The following is a 12,821-nucleotide window of genomic DNA, read 5'->3' as shown; positions in this document are numbered from 1 at the left end:
TCGGGGAGGCGCGGGCGGCGGCGGCGGACGAGGGGGCGGCGGCGGCGGCGGCGGCGGCGGACGAGGGGGCGGCGGCGGCGGCGGCGGCGCTGACGCTGCGGCAAAGGATCCGGGACCGAGGCGCGGCGGCGGGCGGCTCGCGGGACTGCGCCTGCGCGCTCCGTCTGTGGGGGCGGGGCGGCGCCTCCGGGCTGCGCCCCCGCCCCCTTCCTCCGACTCGGATTCCGCCTCCCTCCAGCCCTCGGGGCGCCTGGGCTTCGGCGGCCTCCGCGGCCGGGGGTCTTCTCTGTCCTCTGCATACCCGGTGGGCCTGGGGTGGGCTTCCCCAGGATGCATTTCCCGCGGGTCCCCTCTCTGTCGCCGATTCCCACCCAATCCCCAACCTCCACGCGGCTGGAGCACGGGGACCTGCCTGGGGCCTGCAGGCCCGAGCCCCGGGAACAGGGGACGCCAGGCGCCCGCAGATAGAAAGGTGCGTGCAAAGACGCACCTGGGCCCTCGGAGACGCGTGATAAAAGCAAACACACGCCCAGAACGGGGCCGGTGTTGGTGACCGCGGTGCTTGGAATGGGGCGGCTGGTCTCAGTGAGGCCACTAGGGGGCAAGAGGGACCTGGAGCGCCTGATGAGGGACAGCTGGGAGCTGTCCACGGTCCCTAGGTGACAGCCTTCAGCTCCCTGAGGCCCTGCGACAAAGAGCAGCTGGCGTGGCACCTGCTGCCCCCAGAGAGGACTCCCACCCACCCCACCTGGGAAACCACCCTCTGACTCACTGCACTGAGAGGACAGGGGTGAGCCCCGCCACTGGATGCTTCCCCTCAGCCAGCTGTGCCTCACAGCTCCAAAGAGAGGGCTGGCTGCCTCCAGGTTCTGGACTTTCGACACCCCGAAACCCTGCAGAACCGCAGGCATGCGAGCACAAGCACCGCCATTCTCCCCCGGGGCCACTGACCAGACAGAAGCAGTGTCTGTGCTCAGTTTCTGGAAAGGTTGGGGGCAGGAGAGCAGCCCAAAGCTAGCCTCCCCACCCAGGATAAACCAGTGCTCACAGGAGGCCGCAGGAGCCCCGGAGGGGGGGAGATGGGGGGCTGGTACCTCCCCTGGATGCTGAAGAGGGCACCAGGCAGGAGGGGAGGTGTGTCCCAGCGCTGCGGCACCTGGGCTTTGCAGCCAGCCTCCCCGCAACACGCTGCCACCTGAGCGATGGGGCCCTGCCTTCCTCCTGGCCCTCATCTCAACTCGCCCTAGCACCACTTCTGGTGGAGGGCCCACCCCACACACACCCCCCCCCCGGCCCCTTCCAGCACAGAGCGGCCAGTCCCACCCCTTTCCACCGCCTCCACCTCCCCACCCTCACCCCAAGCCAGTCCCAGGCCAGGGCCCGTCCTCACAGACCTGGAGGAGCTGCGGGGGCCTTGCTGGCTGGATGAGACCCAAGGGACTCGGGGACTTTCTCTTGGCGGGTGGCCCCTGGCTGCTCCGGGTGCAGCTGTGGAGCCGGGGAGCAGGGTTCCCACGGCTCTGTGCCTGCACCCACGAAGGAAGAAAGCAGGAAGAGCCTGGAGCCACCCTTGGGACTCGCAGCTGGTCTTCCTGGCCAGCACAGCTGTGGGGAAGAGGCCGGGCAGCGGCAGGGAGACCCCGCCCTACGGACGTCCTCTCCAGGACTCTGGAAAGAAGTTTTTATTACAAAATTTTCACAAGTAGGCGCTGCATTCCCAGCCAGTGGGCTCTGACCCTCCCCCTCATACAGAGTCAGACTTGGGGAGAGGCTGCTCCAAGCGCCCTAACTCCACTCTCTGCACACCCAGCCCCGGGGTCGCCGGCTGAGGGCTGCGGGGTGTCTGAATCCCCCACCCCCAGGAAGAGGAGGCCCAGGGGACCCCGCAGGCTGGAGGGGGCTGAAGCAGGCAGGCAGGGTCTGGACCCCATTCCCTGTGGGCGAGTAAGCCAGCGTCCCCCATCTGGGTCTGGGCAGCGCTGGGGTTAGGATGGGGGGGGCGGTTCCTGAGGGCCGCTGCCCCCAGCCCGCCCCTAGATGGCGCTGGACCCCTTGGCCGCCCACGCCCGGCACAGCAGCAGGACGGTGGCGGCCAGAAGCAGGATGGCGGAAAGCAGGACCAGGACGACCCAGGCCCCGAAGTCTGTGCCCTTGCGCAGCGCCGGCGGCTCGGCGGGGATCATGTTGGTCAGGTTCAGCATGTAGCCGAGTGCCCAGCCCACTGTGGCATCCCCGGCCTGCGGGCGAGGGGCATGGCCTCAGCCTCCATGCGGTCTGGGATGGGGACCGCCCCTCCGCGCCCCGGGACCACCGGCCCCCACCTTCTTCTGGAAGGTCACCCCTCCGAAGGTGCGCTCGTGGAAGCCGTAGCCGCGGCTCAGCAGCTGCTGCATGAACATGGCCCCAGCGCAGTAGTGAGGCAGGTGGGCTCGCTGTCCCGGGGCTCGAGCCTGCAGCTGGGACACATGGGGGATGCCGTTGGGCCGGCGACCCGCTGGAGGTCTTGGCCCACGAGGAGGGGTGGCCGGCAGCGGCGTGCTGTATCTGCTGACCCCAGCACACACCCATGGGCACGGAGGGGCCGGAGATGGCTCAGTGGCCAAAGGGGTCTCCACCCCCAGGCAGGATGGTCCCCTCCAGGACCAACAATATGACTTTTGGACGGCTGTGGGCTGCCCCTGGTTTGGAGGGGGCCCTCGATGGGACAGCAGGGATGGCCACCCCGGGAGCAGCAGGCTGGCAGCAACCTTAGTGCGAGGTCAGGGGCCCAGGAGAAGCAGCAGGCCTTCAGCATGGACCTTGGGCGAGGCTTTTGCTCCCCCACTTCCCCACCCCCCAGGTGTGCCCGAGACTAGACACAGAGAAGATGGGATGGGGCCTCTGTCACCTCCAGAGCCCCGAGATGCTGTTTCTCCCCAGGTTTGGCACCCCATGCTCCACCTATGAAAACGCCACTTCCTTCACTCGACACGCGTCTGACCAGCAGCAGAAGCCGGAAACCTGGAAGTCGTCTTCAGAGCCTGGCTCCCCTACCCCTGAGCTCTGGCTGTCCTGCCTGCTACAGCCGGTCCCCAACCCACTTCACTCGCTGGGCCCTGCCACTGCAGGGCCTTCCCTCTGTCCTCCAGATCTGGGTCAGGGAGGCCCGCTGCTGGCCGGCCGGACCCTCTCGCCTAGCCCTGGAGGAGCGGGAAGGAAGTTCACCTCGCTCCACGTCTGGTTGCACACTGTGACCACCGCGACCTCCAGCTGCTGCACGGTGGCCACCGAGAGCCCCATCACCGTCCTCAGGAAGTCCATGGTGTAGAAGAAGGCAGAGAAGGCCTGCAAGGGGGCTATGGTCACCCCGAGAACAGGCCCCACACGCTACAGGGCACCCGCCCCCGTGCCCCTTCCCTGCACTCACGATGAATTTCCCAGCCACAGGGGGCTGGAAGATGCCATTGAAGGAACATCGGGAGAAGCGGCAGGAGGAGAAATTGAAGAGTCGCGCGACAAGGCTGCGGCAGAGGGCAGGGTCGCTGGTCCCAGACAGGCTGACCCTGGCGCTGCTGTTGAAGGCCTGGGGCTGCTGGGACGCCACGCACGGAGACTCGTACACGTCCTGGGGCAGCACTTGGGTGGAGTAGCCCCTTGGCCAGCAAGGGTGGAAGCCATGGGTCTGGGGGGAATGCAAGGTGCGGCGTGCATCACCCCTTTGCCAGGCTCTGCCTGCTGCCCTCAGCCCAGGCTCTTCACAGAGCCTCCCTCTAGGACCTGCCTGGTGAGTTTCCCATAAGTCCCACTTGGGCAACATGGCTTCTGTGCTCAGGTGCACTCCACGACTCCCCGTGTCTGCTGGACAGCTCGTCCCCGCCCCCCCGCCCCCCGGCCAGGCACTCCAGGCCTTTGGAGACCCAGCCCTGGCCCTCCTTCCTCCCCAGCCAGGCAACGTCCAGACCCACCCCCACCGCTTGGCATTTGTGACTGGGAGACTCCTCTGCATCTGTCCTGCCAGCTGGGGAAAGCCCGGCTTTGGCTTCTGCTGCCTAGAGCAAGCCCCTCAGTCCAGGCTCTGCTCTGGACCCCTGGCTCCCATCTCTTCTCACCCCCTCCTTCCAGGAGGGCACAGTGGTGCGGGTGGGTGGGGGAGTCATGGGGCACCTGCAGTGCACTGGCCAGCAGCCTCAAGAGAACCTGGTCCCGGCCATAGCAGAGGAAGCTGTGCGTGTAGACGCGGTACGGCTGTCCATAGAGCCAGAGCTGGACCTCGTTGGCTGGATCCTCCGCCAGGCTGGCCGTCTCGAAGGTGATCTGAGTGGAGGCGCCCCCCAGGTCCATGGCCCCCAGCGTTCCCTTCCTCGGCCGGAACCACCGGCCCACCCAGCCATACTGTGGGGAGCAGAGGTTGGGGTCAGCCAGCAGGTGGGCCCCACGCCCCCTGGCTCACTGGGCTGGCCATCAGGCCCACCTTGATGAAGTTCTCCAGCAGGTAGTTGGCGGTCACCCAACCAAACACCCCCTCATCCTGGCCCGAGAGGATGTGGGCACCACGGAAATCAAAGGGATACTGGGTCAGCGTCTGGGTCACAGCCGCGAGCACACTGGCCGAGGCCTCTGGACTGGTCATGCTGTAACACAGGGAGGACTCTGAGGGACAGCCTCCGCGGGTAGCTGAGATCCTGCTGCTGCGGGCACTGTGTCTGCCCAGGGCCACAGCGGAGGGTGTGCACCAGAGTGGTGTGCAGGGGACTACCCTGTGCTAAGCCTCTTGTGGAGATGGGGAAGGTCAGGGCCGGGCACACTCACTTGAGCAGACGCATGCCTGCTGTGGCTCCCAGGTAGAGGGGAGTGTCCCCGTGTCTCTCCTTGGGCACCTGCTGAAGCGCCTGGTCCAAGCACTCAACGAGACTCTGGCCCGCCCTGGAAGGGTTGTCCGCGTAGCTGGAGATCCCCCCTCCTAGAGGGAGACAGGGAAATGGGCCCAATCCTGAAGGGCAGCCCCTAAGTGAGCCATGGACTGGCAGGATTGGGGACCTTGGGCTCCTAAACCAGGTGGCGGCTTAGACACCCCTTTCCAGCTGCAGCCTTCAGAGACAAAGGGGCCCACCTTCCTGGGGGCCACCCGGTCTCCCAGGCTGCCACCTGCCCATGGGTGTGCACACAGGTGCCAGGGCAAAGCACGAGGCCTGCCCTCCTCAGGGGCCTGCTTGGGTGTGCCGGTCTTGGGCCAGGGAAGGCCCAACCTCCCAACCACCGCCTGGGGCTTACTTTCTCCTCTGAACTGCCCCTAGCCTTTCTTTCTGGGAGGCTTCTGCAGCTCCTTCCTGGAGCAGGCCCCAGCCACATCAAGCAAAGGAGGCATCGAGATTCTGGAGGGTAAGGCCAGAGAGGGCCCCTGAGGCCCTAGAATGAGTGGGTGTCCAGACTAGGGGTGCCTAGGGCTCAGGGGACCTTACCATGCACGTCACAGGAGCTGTGCTGGCCCACGATGCCCGTGTCATTCTCCTTGTCTGCGGGCCACTTGTAGATGAACATGGATGTGTGTGAAGAGCCAGCGTCCAGGACGATGCCATACTGGGAGTGGGGGTGACGGTAGGGTCAGCTGGGGGTGGGGCCTGAGGCCATGCCCTTTGGCCCCCCAGCTCTCTACCCGATCCCACCCCATGGCAGGGCTGGAACCTCCAGAATGAAGTGCTGGGTCTAGGGCAGCAGGGACAGCCACGGAGACGCAGCTTGGCTGAGGAGGCAATGGGCAGGCAGGGCGGACGGCCTGGAGCCTGTCCTCTTCTGACTACGGGAACCTTTCTGGTGAGGGAAGCTCAGGAGCTCTGTCAGGGTCAGAGGAGTCCTGGGACCACCCCTGGAACCTGGCCCTGGGGACATGAGATCCCCAGGTTCCAAGAGAGAAAGCGGCTGCAGGAGCTCCCTGCACTCACTCTGTCTTCCTCTCCTCTGTCCCCGCCTCTCTGACCTCAGCCCAACCTCAGGATCTGGAAGCATGCCTGAAGACACCCCCTGCGACAAAGCCAGCCCCCGTGACAGCTAGGTCCTGCCCAGCTGAGAGGGCCTGTACGGGCCTTCCTCGCAACCCCAAGGGCCAGGGTTCCTCCAGTGAGAGCCCCGCTGGAGAACGTGCCGTCTTGAGTCCAGAAAGGGGCCATTGTCGGCCTCTTCCCCAGCCCCCCAAGCAGCCTCAGCGCGCTAACCCTGACCAGACCACACAGCCTCACCTCCTCTTTGCCCTTGGCTCCAGAGCACCCCTCCTGCGGGCTCCCATTCTGGGCCCCCCAGGGCTTGGAGCACCCACTTGCCCACGCCAGTCTCCGTGCGCACAAGTCCAATAAAGAAAGGATCAAGGGAGTTGGCGGGGCTCCTGGAGACTGGACGCAGATCTGGCCTAGTCCACTCCAACTCCTTCAGGACCAGCCCAGCCTCCCCCGCTAGGCACCCAAGGGCTGCCCAGGCGCTGTCAGGGTCTCCGGGTAGGTGAGGAGGAGTCCTTAGGCCCCAGCACCTGTGGCTGAACCTGGACCAGATGCGTCCCCGGGGGCCACAGGGGGCTGGGGGCCAGGGGTCCGGCCGCAGCCTGCGGCGTCCAGGGCCCGCATCTGGGGGAGCGGAGGGACAGCTCCTGGGCCGCGCCCGGGACAGGCTCCCGGAGGTCGCGGCGAGCCGGGGAGTTTCCGGGACTCCGCCCCGCCAGGCCGGGAGCGCGGGTGGGCGGTGGAGTGGGGGTGGGGGTCCCGGGCTGCCACGCGGGCGCAGCCGGCCCGGCTCGGCTCGGCTCCGAGCCCCCCGCCGCGGGGTCCGCTGGTCCGCAGACGGCGCCGGCTGCCCGCACGCGCACCTTGAGGGCGGGCGGCTCCCGGACGTCGCGGGTGGGAACGCACAGCAGCAGGAGCCCGGCCAGCCCCGCCGCGGCCAGCAGCAGCGGCGGCAGCAGCGACAGCATCTTCCCGGCCATGGGCGGACGCGCGGGCGGACGAGGCGTTGTGCAGGGGCAAGGGGCAAGGGGAGCGCGGGGCCGGGGCCCGGCGGGTAGGCGCCCGGGGCGGGGCGCGAACGGGCTGGGGCGGCGGCTGGCCACGCCCACGGGCCCGCCCCCCGCCCGCCCCGGCCGGCCGGCGCAGGTGGGAGAAGTTGCGGCTGAATCACCCGCGCAGCGCGTCCCAGCGCCCACCTTCCTCCTTCCGGGCCGCGGGGTCCCAGAGACTCGTCCCCTCCGCGGGTCCCCCCGGCCCCTAGGGCTGGCTACCAGGGTCTGCCTGTGGGCCCCCGCGGAGTCCCCCGCCCCCCCCGCGCGGGACCGAGAGCGCTCCCAGCCCTCTCTGGGGGCGTCTGTGGGCTCGTGGCCCGAAGGCCTGCACCGAAGGGTCGGCTGGGCTGCTTCCCAGGCGGCCTTGTTCAGAGGGTCAGGCAGCTGGAGTGGCCAGCTCTTCCCTGGCCCAGTCCTGAAAGGACCCCCCCCCCCCCGCAACAGGAAGTACATGGGTCCCCGACAAGGTCCCCGCCCCACCCTCAGAGCAGAGAAGAGCCTGGGTCGGTGGTGCTGACTCAGCCCGGAGCCGCATGGCAGGTAGCCGCAATTGTATGACCGTCGGGCCCGTAGACACCACGTGGACCGCAGCCTGCAGGCCCTTCAAGGTGCGGGGGTGGAAGATGGGGGGCCTCAAAGCTGAGCAGCCAAACTGCCTCACCCAGCCCTGGTCCCAGGGTGATAGGTGAGGGCACAGAGAGACAAAGGGGCAAGACGGTCACAGACACACCAAGCTGAGAGGAAAACCCAGGCCCTACCTCCTGGCTCAGGGTCTGGCCCATCCCTAATGGGGAGGAGGGTGCCCAAAGGCTGGGCTGGGGAGGCAGGAGGGAGCAGGAGGAGGGCCCTCTGCCCGCAGGAGGAGGAGAGGAGAGAGATCTGGACCTGTTCGCCCACTCACAGGTCCCTGGCTGGCAGGGAAAGGGGGGGGGGGTGGGGGGGCAAGCGATCAGCCAGCCCCGGACCTCAGCTCTGCCCTTAGTGAAATGTCTGGCCTCTAGGCTTCCACTCCCCACCCTCCCTGTGTGCTAGCCTGGCCCGGGCCACCCCCATGTCGCGCCCTGGGCAAAATAGGAATCCCATCCACGAAACAGCAGGGAGCCGTGCGGCCAGGCCAGACCACTCTGGAGCGCCAGTGTCTGGGGGTGGGGCGGTGGGGGGCCAGAGGGGGGCCTTTGACAGGGTCTAGGCAGCATCTCGGCTGGAGCCGGCTGCAACAATCGGGCTGGGTTGCTGCCAGGCTGAGGGTCTGGTGTCACAGGCCTAGTGAACAGCCTTTCTTTCAGCTCTGCACCCCAACAACAGAAGGGGTGGGAGTCCCAGAGATGGCTCAGCCTCCTCACAGCCCCATCTGGCTGGGCTCCAGTGGAGTCTCTGGGTGTGGCCAGCACAGGGCTCCAGGCCCCGGATCCTGCCAGCACCCCTCCCCCTTCTAGGCCTTTCTTCTGCGGGGAAGGCACAGAAGGGGGAGAGGCCTGCAGATTAGATTGAAAAGAAAAAGACAAAAGCGGCCCACAGGGAGCCCGGGGCAAGCGAGGGCGGGCAGGGCAGCCCGCAGGCCTGTTCCCCACATGCTGGTCCCCAGCCCCCACACCTCATCCCACAAAGCCAAAGCCCTGAGCAGGGCTCCCTGATGTTCTGGTTGGTCCCACCGGCCGTGAGACCCACCAGCCATGAGAGGATGGGGCCAGGGTGGTGGAGGCCTGGACGCCACAGGGCTCGTGGCAGAGGGCCCAGACTAGTCCCAGAAGAGAGGGCAGGCCAGGAGTGGGAACAGCCAGGACGAAGCCTGGGAGCGCATTCTCTCTGAGACAGAACGTGGCCGGCCACATGCTTCCTTGGTGCAGAGACGCCCTTCCTTCCAGAGTGGAAGGGGGGCGGGGGGGCAGGAAGGGGGGGTTCAGCATGGGAGGGGCCTCTGGGAACCCCGGGGAGAGCCCCAGATGTGCCACAGGCGCCTGGGTCCCGGCAGAGGCATGCAGTTGCAGAGAGGTGCGGGGAGAGGGTCCTCAGAGGAGCCGGACCTCCCAGGCCGGGGACCTTCGCGGAGGCTAGCTGACATCTTGGCTCTGCCTGCCTCAGTCTTGGCATCTGTGGCAGAAGCATCTTTGCTGCTAAAGACCCCTCACTCTGTGAACCTGAAAAATCAGACTACACACCACGCGCTCCCCGCCGCGGCCTGTTTCTGCTAAGTCTGCGGCCACGGGCGCTGGTGCCGGCAGGCGAGGCTGGGGCTGCGTGTCAGTGTTCTGCCCCGAGCAAATCCTCCCTTGTCTTCAGAACGAGGGTGTCATCCGCTCCGGGTCCGTTTCTCTGCATCCCCGCGCGCGTTGGGGACCGCGCCGCTTGGAGGTTTCTGGGACGCCGGGAAGACGAGGTCCGAGATCTTCCCGGCGTTTCCCGGCGCCCTAAGAGACGGCGTGGCACATCCGTCCTGTCTTCTGCCAAGCGTCTGCTAAATTCTTAGCCCAGTTTCTAGGTTGTCTTTCTGCATGTGCCGCACGGCCATCCTCCAGCTGCGAGGTCCCAGAAGCTCTGAATTGGTCCGAATGGGTCGTTTTCCTCGCTGTGGTCTTGTGGGTGCCGCGAGCCGTGGGCCATGGGATGCTCTAAGTCACGCTCTCCAGCTTTTCCTGTTTGCTCGGGGCCAGCCTTTGGCCCACATGGGGGTGGTTTGTGTGTGAGGCGCCAGGGAAGGGCTCCAGTTGGCATCCTCCCGCGCGGAGAACTGGCTGTCCCGGCCCTGGGGCCACGGGTCAGCCTTTCGGGCCTGGTGTGTGGGGAGCGCTGTCCCCCGGCCGAGGACGCGGGTCCTCCTCTAGCTCTGGCACCGGCACCTGCCCCGGGCCGGCAGTGCGGGTGTGTCTTCCCGTCTGGGAGCACAGCCCCGTCCCCGCTCCCCACCTGTTCCTGGCGCTCTGGGCTCTTCCACGGAAATTTTTAGAGCCTGTGTCGGATCACAAGACCCATGACTTTGGGTCTACACTCCAGTTGTGGTGGCACTGTTCGTGAAAAGAAACCCCGCCAGGGCAGCGACCCGAGGCCAGAAGGGGGACCCCTGGAAGAAGCGCGGTCGCGGAGCCCACAGGAGCCCACGGGATCTCAGCGGGACCCCTCGGGAGCCCACGGGGCCCACGGGGCGGGCCGCGCACTGCCTCTCCTGGAGAAAGCAGCCCCGGCAGCTCACCAGCAGGCATCGCCTGGAACCCCTGCTTTGCTCCAGCGCACTGGCTTCGGGACCTCCTCACACGCCCTCCTCCCCCTCCTAAAGCAGCGTCCCTCTCCTGTGGCTTGCCCGGCAGTGGAGTAACCTGCAGTGGAGTAACCGAGGGCGAGGGCGGTGGCTCACGGCGTTGCGGGGCGGCCCACACCGCATTCCCCTTTCCTGCAAAGCAGCTCTCTGGCCGGGATTTCAAGGCCAGACCAGCAGCATAAACGTTTCCTCCAGAGAAGTGTCCGCAGCTTTTGGATTTCCTCTTCCTTGACTAATCGGCAGAACTTGACTGAAGGACACTCGGCCTGGCATCTCGCTACCGTTTCCGACTGTGATGGTGGGTCGCCAGTCTCTCTCCGTCGTCCTGGCACGTCAGGAGCCCTGGCACGGCTGCTCTATCTGTACATGTTCCGGCACGAACGCGTTCATTCCCTGGGACCAGCGCCCGCCAACGCAAGTGCTGGCTCGTGCTTGTGTTAGAGCGCTCCAGACGGGCTCCCTGCGTCTCTGCGAGCCAGACACGGATCTGGGGGAGCGGACTCATGTCCTGGTGGGAGCCGGCAAGTCTGCCGTCCGTGGGGCAGGTCAGCAGCTCGGAGACTCAGTGGGGTGGGGCGGGGGTCCTGTTGCAGGCTTGAGCCCAAACAGCGTCTGTGCGTAGAATTCTTTCCTCTTTGGGGACATTACCCTTGTCTCCTGAGGCCTTACACTGATTGGGTGGGGCCCACCACGTTCTGGAGGGTGATCTGCCTCCCTCCAAGTCTCGTGATGGGAATGGGAGTCCTACTGACATGTCCCTTCACAGCGACATCCGATAGGGCTTCGGTTGAGCGCCTGGGCCCCATACCCCAGCCAGGGTGACACACAAAATTAACTAACCATTGCTAAGGGTAACTTAACTTTAGTTTTTGTTTCTTTTTTTTTTTAAGATTTTGTTTATTTATTTGACAGACAGAGATCACAAGTAGGCAGAGAGACAGGCAGAGAGAGAGGGGGAAGCAGGCTCCCCGCTGAGCAGAGAGCCCGATGCGGGACTCCATCCCAGGACCCTGAGATCATGACCTGAGCCGAAGGCAGAGGCTTTAACCCACTGAGCCACCCAGGCTTCCCTTTAGTTTTATATTAATAACAACTGTTTCAGCTTTTCCTGTTTTTGTTTTTGATGCCTTATTTAGGCATCAAAACAGCTACCTGAATTTCTAAAACTCCAATCTGACAATTAAACTAGAGTTGATCTCACTCTTTGCAGATGACATGATACTCTCTGTGGAAAACCCAAAAACTCTATCCCCAAATTGCGGTAACTCAGATAGGATTTCAGCAAAGTGGCAGGATATAAAATCAATGCACAGGGGCATCTGGGAGGCTCACTCATTAAGCAACTGCCTTCAACTGCTGTCATGATCCCGGGGCCCTGGGATCGAGTCCTGCATCGGGCTCCCTGCTCAGCCGGGCTCTGCTGCTCCCTCTGACCCTCCCCATCTCGTGCTCTCTCCCTCCCTTTCACTCTCTGTCTCTCAGTTAAATACATGAAATCTTTTTTAAAAATCAATGCACAGGGCGCCTGGGTGGCTCAATGGGTCAAAGCCTCTGCTTTCAGCTCAGGTCATGATCTCAGGGTCTCTGCTCGGCAGGGAACCTGCTCCACACCCCCCCACCGCCTGTCTCTCTGCCGACTTGTGATCTCCGTCTGTCAAATAAAATCTTAAAAAAAAAGAAAAAGATGTGGTAGATATACACGATGGAATACTATGCAGCCATCAAAAGAAATGAAATCTTGCCATTTACGACGACATGGATGGAACTAGAGGGTATTGTGCTGAGTGATAAGTCAGTCAGAAAAAGACAGTTATCCTAGGATTTCACTCGTGGAAGTTAAGAAACAAAACAGGGTCATGGGGCAGGGAGGGAAGAATAAAAAGATCAAATCAGAGACCAACCATAAGAGAGTCTAAATCATAGGAAACAAAACTGGGGCACCTGGGGGGGCTCAGTCAGGGTTAAGCATCTGCCTTTGGCTTGGGTCGTGGTCTCAGGGTCCTGGGGTCGAGCCCCGCAGATGCTGGGTTCCCTGCTCACCGGGGAGCCTGCTTCCCCTCTCCCTGCTGCTCCCACTTCTTGTTCTCTTTATGTGTCAAATAAATGAATAAATAAAATCTTTTTTTAAAAGTGGGGGTGGGGCGCCTGGGTGGCTCAGTGGGTTAAGCCTCTGTCTTCAGCTCCGGTCGTGGTCTCGGGGTCCTGGGATCGAGCCCCGCATCGGGCTCTCTGCTGGGGGGGGGGGTCTGCTTCCTCCTCGCTCCCTCTGCCTGCCTGTGATCTCTCTCTCTCTCTGTCAAATAACTAAATAAAAATAAATTAAAAAACAAAAAAGGGGGAAACAAACAGGGTTGCTGGAGGGGAGGTGGGGGAGGGTGGGGTAACGGGGCTGGGCACCGGGAGGGCACATGATGGTCCCATCACACCTGTGGAGCTGAAGAAACCGATCTCTGCCTCTGAAACCGTGAACATGCTGCGATAATTAATTGTCAATTGAAAAACTCGATGTGCGCCCACTCACAGATGTTGGGACAGTGCGCAGTGTCAGGG

General features: G+C 64.3%; 1 protein-coding gene across 2 annotated transcripts; it reads right to left on the bottom strand.

Annotated features, from left to right (window-relative positions):
• Window positions 1–1,395: 1,395 nt before the first annotated feature.
• ENTPD2 (ectonucleoside triphosphate diphosphohydrolase 2) lies at window positions 1,396–7,029 on the bottom strand. 2 transcript variants are annotated; one of them, XM_059410248.1, is made up of 9 exons: window positions 6,830–7,029; window positions 5,439–5,556; window positions 4,789–4,939; window positions 4,451–4,610; window positions 4,144–4,371; window positions 3,407–3,661; window positions 3,205–3,324; window positions 2,322–2,450; window positions 1,396–2,237 (listed from the first exon to the last, which is right to left on the bottom strand). In XM_059410248.1, the coding sequence occupies exons 1-9, from the start codon at window positions 6,944–6,946 to the stop codon at window positions 2,034–2,036; spliced, it is 1,482 nt and encodes a 493-aa protein (XP_059266231.1). In that variant the 5' UTR covers window positions 6,947–7,029; the 3' UTR covers window positions 1,396–2,033. The 2 variants fall into 2 exon arrangements, with proteins under 2 accessions (XP_059266231.1, XP_059266230.1); XM_059410247.1 differs by having other exon boundaries at window positions 1,397–2,237; window positions 2,322–2,456.
• Between the last annotated feature and the right edge of the window lie 5,792 nt (window positions 7,030–12,821).

This window comes from Mustela nigripes, chromosome 9 (assembly GCF_022355385.1).
Source record: "Mustela nigripes isolate SB6536 chromosome 9, MUSNIG.SB6536, whole genome shotgun sequence".
NCBI classification, from domain to species: Eukaryota; Metazoa; Chordata; class Mammalia; order Carnivora; family Mustelidae; genus Mustela; species Mustela nigripes.
Note: the sequence above shows the minus strand (reverse complement) of the source record. Positions and strands in the feature narration are given on the sequence as shown.

Excerpts from the sequence above, each read along its gene's own strand:
- ENTPD2 (XM_059410247.1), bottom strand. The coding sequence starts at position 6,946 with ATGGCCGGGAAGATGCTGTCGCTGCTGCCGCCGCTGCTGCTGGCCGCG. Across the intron at positions 5,557-6,829 it reads GGGAGCCGCCCGCCCTCAAG|TATGGCATCGTCCTGGACGC; the intron begins GTGCGCGTGCGG and ends CCCCACTCCCAG. Across the intron at positions 4,940-5,438 it reads CAGCTCCTGTGACGTGCATG|GAGGGGGGATCTCCAGCTAC; the intron begins GTAAGGTCCCCT and ends GTCTCCCTCTAG.